General features: G+C 38.6%; 1 protein-coding gene across 12 annotated transcripts in view; it reads right to left on the bottom strand.

Annotated features, from left to right (window-relative positions):
* Positions 1-12,956, bottom strand: part of mef2d (myocyte enhancer factor 2d) — a 120,910-nt gene that overhangs the window by 58,084 nt on the left and 49,870 nt on the right. For all 12 annotated transcript variants that reach the window (XM_056475366.1, XM_056475372.1, XM_056475364.1 and 9 more), the window contains exon 3: positions 10,986-11,189. In XM_056475366.1, coding sequence (XP_056331341.1) covers positions 10,986-11,189 — 204 coding nt within the window. The remainder of the gene's footprint in view (positions 1-10,985; positions 11,190-12,956) is intronic.

The raw sequence follows: 12,956 nt of genomic DNA, 5'->3' as shown, positions 1-12,956 counted from the left end.
GTTTACAGCACTGTGAAATACCCCTAACTTCCTCTCTGGAGTGTACAGAAGTGCGTGCTGATGTCCAACACAGGCAGAATGTAATGTCACCTTCCATTTGCAGCGTGTAAAGCGGCGAAGGCTGCAAGCCCCCGGCCATCCCTTGAGAGCACGCTTAAAGCCTCGGCTTCACCACAGCCTGCCAGCTTACACACACGATAGCATCCAGATACACCCATCTGACAGATTAGTGGCCCATCTGAACCCTCCACTCCTCCTCATCCCCGCGTCCCTATTCCTCCTTTAAAGGCAGCGTGTCTGCCATTATCAGACGAGTTGGACCATAACTCATACATGAGGCTAATGGAGTGATTTTAGCAGCTGATCTGGGATGATAGCCCACGGCTCAGTCCACTGTGGAGGCGGATCTGAGAATAAGCTGGAGTACATCATCTCAATATCGAAGAGGGCTTAGCTGATGTCCAGCACACACACATTTCTCAACTCTAACAGACAGAGGTTAAGAGTTCACAGTCATTTTATCTCGATAATATAACTGCGATGGTGACAGTTAAATGTGCCGCTGGTTTCACTTGACAAACATTCTGGTTCTTGTATCAAATTGATAGTCAAACTGAATTCACATTCTTCCTGTAACGATGGACATGTGACATTGAATGCTCATAGATGTGGTCCAAATGCCAGGCTGATAATGGGTCAATGTAAAAATAGCAGGCTTATCTTAAAGGGTTGGTTCACTAAAAAAAATGAAAATGTGTTTGTTTACTCACATATTCAGCTTTTTCCATATCTCCATTTCTTTTTGGTAAAAGAAGATATTTTGAGGACTGTTGTTCACCAAACATTTGATTACATTCAACCACTGTTTCTACAGCAGTGGTCCTCAACTACCAAGCCATGGACCTGTACTGGTCCGTGGATAAATTGGTACCGGGCCACACAAGAAATCATTAATTATTTCCATTTTATTTATTATCGGAGCCCGAACAATCTTTTATTTTGAAAAATCTTTTATTTTGAAAAACGACTCTATTCTCTCACTTACATCTCGGTCACTTAAGTGTCAAAATTTAACTGACAAGCAGCAAAATGAGTAACAGAAACAGTCGTCTTTGGAAAGTTTCTTTGTGGGGAAAAGAGCCAGTGAAGATCCTGCGAACTGCTAAGGAATGGATCCGCAACCCATTCGTCAACAAATCAGGTGAATCCACCATGTGTGTTGAAGAAGAGCAACTGCTGAAATTTTTGCGGCCTTTTAGGGGCCGTTCACATGTCACGTCTTTTCTAGTTCATGCTATTTTGTTATTTTCAATGGAGGTGATGCGCTCACACCTTCCAGACGCACCCAATTGAATCTGTTCGAGTCACGTGACAAGAACTGACTGGTCAGCTTCAGCTTGTATAGACCTTTTTCTTAGAACGCAAAATTATTCATTATGCTTTATCCTGATTAGAATCAACACGCAAATCAGCCAGCAAAGTATCAGTAACAGACTTTTATTGGTCATTTTTGTAAATTGCATGATTTAAATACCTGTTAAGTTTCATGCCATAATCTGGTTTACTCTATAATGCAGTGAAATATTGCGTGCGCATGTGTGTGTTTGTGTGCACGCATTGAAGAGCCGCTGAACTAACAGCTGACAGGTCGGAAACACGCACGCACGCACGCACTCACACGATTTCTGATGGCAGACACGTGAACTAGGAGAACATTTTTCTCTCACGCTTGAACCACATCTGACAGATTATAACGGCTTCAACACACACCTTTTAAAGTCGTGTGCCACAAAAACACTACGTAATCCACTCAAACCGCTATTGAAACCCATTTTTGGATCGCAAGTTACCTATTGTAAACGGAAGTTCTAAACATTGGCCCTCCATGCAGCAGCCAAGAAAAATGTCTATAGAATATACACATTTCGGTAGACTAATTATCTCAAACAAACACAGAACACCCAAACACTGCAGTGCTTTGTAATTTTCTCCATAAATAAGTATCAGAGTGACAGCAATGTCTTGTCAGCTTGTCATCATCTGAGAAAGTTTATGGTCGCCTAGCAACCTACGAAACACCACTCCTACACACACCCTACCCTGGTAAAATTGTCAAGTGTTGGGCAGACTGCGCTGATAAAAAGCTTGGGGACCACTGTTCTACAGTATTTTTATCCCTACTATAAAAGTCAATAGTTGCAGTCAAATCTTTGCTTTGTATCTTCAAAATATCATCTTCTGTTTTTTTGTGAAACTCATACAGGTTTGGACTTAGAACTTGAAGGTGAGTAAATGATGACAATTTTAATTTGTGATAAAGCATGCCTTTAACTGCATGTAAACAGATAAAAGAAAAAATAAGGCAGGTTAAATAAAAGCTTATTATACCTGCCACTGTCTGTTGTGTAAATTAAATAAACTCTGTAAGATTGTGTTGTTAATTTGTTCTGTAATTATGGTTTGCTTGAATAATTACTTGACTTTAAACTTTAATTAAGTACAACTTTTTAAATGAATTTACTTAACTGACTACATTTCATCGTTTTAGTTTAATTGGTTAATATTTAAAACAATATTTCACTTTTTAAAAGAAAGCACTGTTCATTAGCACATTAGTACATGCTGTGATCTCAAAGTCAGGATGAAGGATTTTTATTTTTCACTAGTGTTGGTATTATTGGAGAGAAAAAACAATATTACCGTCCAGCTCAATATGGTAATCAACTTTCACCTTAGGTAAAAGGCTTATATATATATATATATATACACACACACACACACACGCACGCACACACACACTCAAATTCTAATGTTGATAGTTAACATACTCTATGCATATTTTTTTCCAACACATCCCATAATTTTTTAAATATCAACCTCTACCAAATGAAGATATGTCTGTTTATGGTAAAAGTACCAGAATTAACACATATACTATGAAAATATGAAGTGTAAGAACAATTTATTTAAAAACATAATCAAAATAAATTATTTTTGAATACTTAATGATCTTTATTTTTTGAAGCGTGCCATAATATATTTCAGATTCTCTTTTAACATGTTTTCTTGTGCAACAGGATTATGTTTGTTAGATTTTTTGTGAACCAACAATGCTGTGCGTGTAAACCATTATTAAAAACAGTCATTCTTTAAATGACTTTAACAGTCATTATTTAAAACAGGCAAATTATGGTCAACTATTTGGTAGAGCAGGCAGTTAAAGAGATAAAAAGAGAAATATTAATTAAATACAGCTTACAGTTCAGCTTTTTTTTGTCTGATCCTCGACTGTCATAAAAAAACGGAAAAAAATGCATGAATATAACACCGAAAATTAACGCTCTATTCACAAAAAATAAATCTATCACCTCCTAAATCTGCATTTCATGCATTTTTGTAAACTTTACTAAGTGTCATACGGCCTAATTTATGAGTGCTTTTTTTAGTAAGGTTCAATCCCAACTCTATTTTTGTACCCCTACCCCTTCGCCCTTGAAACAGAGTGTGAAGGGGAAGGGCTTCAAATTTTACCCCTAAGAAATGGGACAACACTACAGCACCTGCACACGTCATCACAATCTCTTGCTTCATATGAGATCAGACGATCGCGACTGCTGTAGTTATTACAGATGCATTATTTTTTGGTATTTATCTTCAGGAAATCACTGAAGGCAACAATTTCATGTTATCATAACGATATATTCTAGCAATAAGCTCGTAACTGTACTGTGCATTTACACCCTGGCCATATGCGTCAATGTAAACACACAAAAACAACATTAACATTATAGCAGACACTGTAAAAAGCTCATTCCCAGCCATTTAACTTTTCTGACAGGGAATTTAAGTGTCATTGAGTGTCAGAATGTTGTGGGACTACTATTCAGGGGTTATTATTATGGGTTATAGACAGCGAAATTGATTGATTTTTATTTTAGCGCTTTTTTTAAAGCGTGATGGTAAAACACGAGCGCTGTTATGAGTGTATTAAAACACATGCTTGTTTGTAGTAAAACTTCGTAATAATGACAATACTAATACTAAATACTAATTTGTGCATCTCTTGACTTCCGTGTGCAGCCATGCTACCGTTGTAGCTGGTGTATTATGGGAAATTTCTGTACCCCTTGGTTTCGAGTGGTCCTCAAAAAGTGCTATCTAGCCCTTCCACTTAGCCCTACATCTTCAAGCTAAAGAGAATTGGGACAAGGGGAAGGGCTAAGGGGTAGAACTGGGACTGGGCCTAAATAATCAACATAATTCTCATTTTTGAGTGAACCTTCCCTTTAATGTTATTAATTTTGCCAAAAAATACAAGTTTTTGAAGCTGAAAAGTGATTAGATTTTGATGAAATTGTGTTACATTTTTCATCAGAACACTTAGCATAAATGAATCGCATTAATAATTGATAAAAAAAAACTATTTTTCATTTATTTGATGTTCTTGACGTCCCCACGGCCTCTTGATCCGAGCTTGCTTATGAAAAAGGGCAAAGCCTTGTGTTTTTCTTCTCACCACCTCCTTTCAATCCCAAATGATATCTACAGGATCTTCATCCTTAAACACCCACTCTTCATCTCTCCGTCTCTTTCGTTTCCCCTCCCTCTCTCTGTGTCTCTTTCTCCCTCTCTCTGTCTCTCTCCTGATTGGGATCTGCAGTCAAGCAGATTAACAAGCTCTGGCAGAAGAAGCAGGCAGCCCCCATACAATCACACACACACACACACACACAAGGCACGTGCAACACGAGGCAAGCAAAGAGATGAGAGCAAGAGAAAGAGAGATACAGCGAAAAGAGAAGAAGAGAGGCTGTGTGCGTACATATGCGTCTGTTCAGTCATGCATCAGTGTGAAAGCATGTCTGCCTGAATGCGCGCGCCTGTGTGTGTGTGTGTGTACAGTGAGCTGTAGGGTGAATGAGGGCTTTTCTCTGGGTGAACGTTAGCAGTCATCGGTACCTCACTTTGTCGAATTGTCTCTTCTTGGTCTTTGACAGTTAAATAACCTGATAGAACAGAAAAGATGCGTGTGGTGTGTGTGTGTGTGTGTGTGTGTATTAAAAGGCCTTCTGAACGTTACTGGCCCCAAAGACATCTCTTATCAGGCCAAACGCTGGGAACTCAGCACCAGGTCTGCCTCTACTGTCACGCTGCTTCTCAATATTACATGAGACAGCCTTCAGCCTTTACACACACACACACTCACACACAAAGCCGCCCAGTCAGGCTTAAGCTGATGTGGCCCACAGCGGCACAACGCCCTCACCACAGTACACACACACACACACACACACACACACACACACACACACACAAACACACACACACACACACACACACACACACACACACACACACACACACACACACACACACACACACACACACACACTTAAGAGATTTCTGCAGCTGCACCCAACAGGAAACATGCGCCTGTACCATTGGGGGCTTCTGCAAAAAACACACACATCAGTTTCTCACCATCAAACACTCAACTTCAAGTGTTCACTCTGTCTTGAGTGCATTTTAAACTGCACGGAAATTACCCTTTAATCTCGACAAACGTAACAAAAAATGCTTCACTTTCCTCTAAACACACACACACACACTTCAAGTTTCAAATAAATAGTTCACTCTAAATGGCACTTCTGTCATTTTTCACCCACCATCATGTTGGTTCAACACATATGCTGTCATTTGTTTACTGTTCATTCATAGTTTATAGTGACAAGTCGTTGAATCTGTTGAGTCCAAACCATTTGAATTATCTGCAACACACTTCAACTCTTCTGCTAAGGCTCTTTGATTATGTTGGATAAGCTTTTATGTGAGTAACAGATTCACATTTGGGTTATTAAATGATCATCTTCCACTGGTGAATTAAAATAACCAAATATTTAGTCGGTTAGTTAAACTCAAGAATGAAAACAGTCAAGTAATCTGAAATACTTTTTTCAACTCTGCTTCTGGCAAGGTCACGTTACAGTTTTGAGAGTAAAAGTGAGTAAAATTTAGGTTATTCAATAAAAATGTTCCCTTCAAGCGAGCTGAACTTGAGAGAAGCAAAGAAACTAAATTATTTTTTGCAACAGTTGACTTCATAGTGCCAAGTGCATCAATCAGAGTCAATGAGTACCAAAACAAAACAACAAAAAGTTGATACGGGATTCCTTTGCGGAGGTTTTATGATTAATTTTATTCAACTTTATTTACTGATAATCGTATTTAGTTAAACTCAACAAGCATTTCAATTATCTGTGATACTCGTCGACTCTTATGTAGTTCTATGCGAGTAATAATCACGAATTTAAAGTTGTTATTCATTGATAATCATCCCTGTTAATGAGTAATTAACTCAAAAACCAAAGAAACCAAATAATTTTTGATGTTATTTTTTTGCACCAGTTGACTTTAGAGTGACGACAAGTGCATAAATCAGAGTCAATGAGTATCAAAACAAAACAACAAAAAGTTGATGCAAGATTCTTTTGATGAGGTTTTAGGATTAATTTTACTCAACTTTATTCACTGATATGTGCTATTCAGTTAAACTCAAGAATCATTACAATTATCTGAGATACTCGTCAACTCTTCTGAGTAATAAGACTAATTTAAGTTGCTGTTCACTGATAATCATGTCTTTTAATGAGTAATTAACTCAAAAAACAAAGTAACCAAATCATTGAGTCAGTTATGCAGAGTTCAGACTGCATGATTTTAGCCTCGATTTTGACTCACCAACAGATTTTGAGAAATCGCTGACAAATGCCCAAAATCACAGGTAAATTGGTCCTCGTTCACATAAGTAACAATCACACAGTGTGAACCATCAAAGATGCAATCTGAGAGAACTGCCGATGAGTTGCCGAGGCCCGTGAGATATTTGGCATGCTAAATATCTGGACCTGTTGGCTATTCAAATCATGCCGTGTGAAATGTGTTCTGACTGAAAACAACATCGATGATTACCTACAGCCAATGTAATGTAATGCAATGTGTATTTATACAGCACATTTTATTGTGCTTGGCCATACACCCAAAGCACTTCTCAATCATGAGGGGGTCTCTCCACACCACCACCAGTGTGCAGCATCCACTTGGATGATGCGTCGGCTGCCACAGGACAATGGCGCCAGTGCGCTCACCATACACCAGCTACCAATTCGCAATTCGGTGGATGGGGATCATTTAGAGGCCTTGACAATAAGGGCCAATTGAGAGACTTTGGCCAGGACACCGGGGTTACGCCCTGCCAATGAGAGAGGAGCATCCACTAGTATGAGTATCTGCAGGCCAGCAGGAGGTTGGGCGAGAGGTTAAAAGGGCTTCTTTTCGCTCCATTTGGACTCAAAAAAAGCACACATGTCTGTTTGACGTATCATCTGAGCAATATCCCAACTGGGTCGAAAAGAAAAAAGTTGAGGAGAAATTACTGATTCCCTTCAAAAGCTAGGTGAGCAAAATAAGTACATTTTATACCCCACTAAAGTCATCTTTCTCATTATGTAGTTAATAGCTAAAGATATACTACGTGACCTTACATTGTTTCCATGTCACTTCTTGCGTGTGTTTGGTTGTGTGACGTATTTTGCAAACCGAGAAACAAAGTTGTCGGCGATTCTTCCTATTGTAAAGTCATGCAGTGTTAAACACCCTGTCGCTGATCCATCTTGCAGTATAAACACAGCAGTGATGAAACGCTACCCCAGATAGTCATGCAGTGTGAAAACATCCATGACTGCTTTAAAAATCATGCAATCTGAATTCGGCATTAGTTAAACTCAACAAACAGACCAGTCTAATTTGACTACAAATGATTCGTTTAAGTGCTTTCTTCGTAATTAACCACTTGATGCAACACAATACGGGCATAGAAGTGCATGAAAATAAAAAAAATAACAACAGTACACAGCTATGAAACAACCATGAGGGAGGACCAATTAAATATTACTTTATTGTTGAGTGAACGATCCATTTATATCAATAAATATTCCAGTAACTTCCATTGCCATAGTTCCTTCCATGTTAACATTACACGCCCCAGATCAACAACATGCCACACACACACACACACACACACACAGTCGCCATCTTGTGTTGGATGGGTCGGACGCCGGATGGGCACCGTGTGTGTGTTTGTGTGTAAGCCACTTTTTCCTCTCTGGCCAAAGGCAGGAGGTGGTAGAGGGTGCAGCTGTCCCTACCTCTCCTGTCCCACCATCGTCCAGGCAGCTCGCCAGCAGCGTATAGAGACCCACAGGCCTCTGAAACCACCCTTCATGCTCTCTAGACGGGCACACACACTCTTTTACTCCCACACATGCACTCCATCTCCTTATGGGTGCGTGTTTAGCTATGCAAAATGAAAAAAATTATCTACTTGAAGTTTTGTTGATTTACACTGAAAGTAGTTTTTTTGGTCACCATTGCAATTCATTCCTAGATATACACATAAATAGGGCTTCCCAATATATCGTTTCAGCATTGATATCACAATGTGGACATTCGCAATAGTCACATCTAGGGCTGCAGCTATCATAATCGATTAATCTACCACTGAAATCAATCGATTAATCAGATAAGAGCAGTAAAGGTTTTAAACCTTACATTAGACAGTACTTTTAGCATTTAGCCTTAACACTCAACAACATAGAAGAAATAAAAGCTTTATAGCTTTACCTACACTAGGGGTGCAACGGTTCAATCTGCTCACGGTATGTATGTATCACGGTTTTTAGGGTTTGTGCTATGCTTACATACAACAATTACAATTACATAACAATTCAAAGAACAATAAACTAATTTATTGGGTAACAAACACCTGACAATGCAACAGCTTCACAGATATGACTGTAGATTTGCATGTTCTCGCATTAAATAAATAAAAGTAGGGCATTTTGAAAATTGTATGTTCAAATAAATTGCTTAAGAAAAAAAAGCTTAAATTAGCCTCTGTTGGGTCAGTTGGCGTTTCTGTGTGGAGTTTGCATGTTCTTCCTGGGCTAATAAAGGGATTAAGCCGAAAAGAAAATGAATGAATGAATGAATAAGTGAATGAATGAATGAATGAAAAAGCTTACATTTTTCTTTTCCTATTTTACATCTTGACATTTTCAACCAATTATGCAGATAATAATTGTCAACACGTCTTAATATATGAGCTAATTTAAAGTATTGATTACTTCTGCTTGCATTACCAAAGCAACAACGCATTTTTATTTATTATTTCTGTATGATTTTATTATGATTCCAGAGAGCTTCATTTTACTTGGCACCATCGTAGTGAATGAAACTTAAGCAAAGCGAGAGCGTTAGGCTCTTCTTTCTTGTCTTAATTCAGTGGGAACAGTCTGTCAAGAAGAAAACTGTTCTTAGCAAACAGCGGGTAAACAGAGTGAATAGCACGAGTGATCAGCTGTAGAAAAACACCCAGAAGGAGTGGGAATGTTGAAACAGACCTGTTATATGTCTGCGTCTGTATTGGACACTTCTGGGTCTAGACATGAACCTAGATCCACCTGTTAGCGACCACTCATCTAGGCAATCTTTGCAACAACATCAAAAAACGGCATTTGTTAAGTTGTGTCTGTCTTAATGCATATTGAGTGTTTGTTAAAACACTGACGGCAATGCGCTGTGATTCGGCCTAACCTGCACTTTTGCGCTGTATCTTCTTCACTTGCCATGCTGAAACACACAGGAACTCCACACGCACACACCCACACGTGAGGAAACGTGACGTCAACAACAGATTTACAAACTACGAGGTGATTGGACAGACCTTCGCACGTGCAATGAGCAAAGGTAATCGTAAGCATACAAAGACAGTTGTTGAGGTTGTTTTTATTAAGAAACCAATATTAATAATGCATATTCTGAACCACGGATCACAAGGTGCACCAAACCGCGGGAGAACAACGGAATGATACGCGTTTTTTTTTTTTTTTTACCGAGAACCAGTGCATCCCCCCTTAACACGCAACAACATGGAAGAAATAAAGGCTTTAAAACTTTACATTAGATGGTCATGTAAGCGTTTAGCCTTAACACGCAACAACATGGAAAAATAAAAGCTTTATAACTTTACATTAGATCGTAATTTTAGCATTTAGCCTTAACATGCAACAGCGTGGAAGAAATAGAAAAGTTTTTATTTTTTAAAAAACAATTTTATGGACAAAATTATTAGCCCCTTTAAGCTTTAGGTTTTTCGATAGTCAACAGAACAAACCATCGTTATACAATAACTTGCCTAATTACCCTAACCTGCCTAGTAACCCTAATTAACATAATTAAGCCTTTAAATGTCACTTTAAGCTGTATAGAAGTGTCTTGAAAAATATCTAGTAAAATATTTACTGTCATCATGACAAAGATAAAATAAATCAGTTATTATAAATTAGTTATTAAAACCATGTAAAAAACGTGTTGAAAAAAAATCTCTCCGTTTAAACAGAAATTGGGGAAATAAATAAACAGGGGGGCTAATAATTCAGGGCGTTTAAAAATTCTGATTGCAACTGTAGGTCAAATTAGCATGGTATAAATCCATCTAATGAAACAAAACATTTAGATTTAGTTACAGTTTTGGACAAAGGTCAAAATAAATGAGGACGAAGCATTGTGAAAAAATAAAATAAAACACAATTACAGACATTCCAATTTGGACAAGATCTTTCTCTGTGGATTTGAGAGTTAGCCGGAAAACAGCAGGTAATTTGCTCTGTGATTTTAACAAGGTTTCTGTGAGGAAAAACACACAAATTTACCTGGCCTCCTCCTCAGGGAAAACTAGTTCTGACCAAATGGGGATATTGACGGAACTACTGCAACCAAATTAACACTGTTCACCAGACAGGAAAGAAGGAATGGAAGAAGAGAAGGAGCAAACTAATAAAGGATGAGCGAGACCAAAAGACAAACAAAAAAATTTCCTGGCACCTGGAAGAGGAAGGGTTGATGGTGAGTTTGTATGTCTGCGTTACCTCAATGATGTCTGCGTTGGTCCTGCTTTCGTGTGGCTCATTGTACTCTGTGTATTTGAGGAGCACTTTGTCCATGTCAGTGCTGGCATACTGGAAGAGCTTGTTTGAGTGATTGAAAATAATGAGGGCAATCTCGCAGTCACACAACACACTGAGCTCGTAGGCTTTCTTCATCAGACCAAACTTCCGTTTAGTGAAGGTCACCTGTGGAGAAAGAGAGAGAAAATTCAACAGAGAAGACGGAGAGAAAAAGAAGCATAACTGAAAACTACATCTTATGTGGTTTTGTTTCTCAAGTAAATCTACTCAACTTCAAGGATGTTTATTTGTTTTGTGAGGAAAAAACTTTCTCATCATTGTTCATATATGTCTAATTACCATGAATGAAGATGTCAAGATTCTAAATTACATAAAAGCAAAATTTATAGCCTATGGTAGCATTCAGAATTTATTTTTAGGGGACACTTGAAGGCACCATAGTGGCTCAGTGGTTAGCACAGTCTCCTCAAAGCAAGAAGGTTGCTGGTTTGAGTCCCGGCTGTGCCAGTTGGCATTTTTGTGTGGAGTTTGCATGTTCTCCCCGTGTTCACGTGGGTTTCCTCCGGTGCTCCGTTTTCCCCCACAGTCTAAAGACATGTGGTATGGGTGAATTGAATAAACTAAACTGGCCTTAGTGTGTAAATGTGGGAGTGTATGGGTGTTTCCCAGGGCCTCTGCTGCATAAAACATATGCTGGAACAGTTGGCGGTTCATTCCGCTGTGGCGAACCTTGATAAAAAAAGGGACTTAAGCCTGGTTTACACTTCTGTGTCGAGTGATCGGTGTGACCCACGGAGCATGCCTTGCGTGGTGCTGTGCATTTGTAGTTCTGTGTGCTGTTTGGTTTGCTCTGCAATAACACTTCTGAAACGCAGTGAGCTGGCAGTGAGGTTTTTATGTTCGAGTTTCTTCGCTGGTGTTTTGTTTTTTCTGAACGCTACCTTAATGTACAAGTGGCTCAAACTCGCTCATTTTGAGGCTGGAACCGGCGGATTACCTTATGATTGACAACTTTAATCATAAGGTAAACACAAAACTTTCCATCTGAAGCTTCTTCATGCAACTCAACACTTGTAAACACTCGCTCCAATGGGTTCAAGCGGCTTTAGGTCCCGCCCATCACCCTTTAGCCGGAGGAAAATGAATGTATGAATGAGGTGACACCAGTGGCCATCAAGTGAACTGCAGCCAGTAATTAATTGTTCTTGCTTGAACTTTACACACATGTAAATTAGACTATATATTTGAAAAACATATTATAATCATAAAAATATAATTATCTGACGTAACACAATGAATGAAACATATATACATGAACATATTTGCATGATATTCTGAAGTCTGATATAACAATGTACGAAATGGAAACAGAATGTGGCACTTATAGAACAGTAGTAGTGGTTTAGCACTAAAAATCACAGTTACGATTAAAGATTTTTTTCCTAACTTTTCACACATCACAAGCTATGATGTGCTGTCTGGAATAGGTTCCAATGTATGTTTCTTTAGGTGGATTTTTAAAACTAATAATCTATTCAAGTAATTGTGCAACTCTGGAAGACTAAATTTGCAATGACTACTTGACAGTTCTGCTGTCAAAGAGGTGTAGAAATGTGTACAATAAAAAGTCACCAAGTTAGTGAGTTAAACAAAAGAATCAGTTTGATTGTGTCAGATTCTTCTGCTGAGGTCTTACATTAATTTAAAAAGACTAATTTTAAAGTTACTGACTGATAATTGAGCCTTTCAGTGAGCAGCGCGTATTTTTTGGCATGCACATTTACAACTGGGATTCATACCCAGAGCGGGAACGGGAGCAGCACGTCAGCATCAAGCAGGAGCGATACGTGAGGCGTGCAGGTATGTTTTCTGCATGCATGCATTTTGATTTTGATTACATTGCTTTTACCAGTGTTGGTTCGGTTGTACACC

The sequence above is a fragment of the Danio aesculapii genome, chromosome 16 (genome assembly GCF_903798145.1).
Source record: "Danio aesculapii chromosome 16, fDanAes4.1, whole genome shotgun sequence".
In the NCBI taxonomy this organism is placed as follows: Eukaryota; Metazoa; Chordata; class Actinopteri; order Cypriniformes; family Danionidae; genus Danio; species Danio aesculapii.
This window is presented reverse-complemented; position numbering and strand designations above follow the sequence as displayed.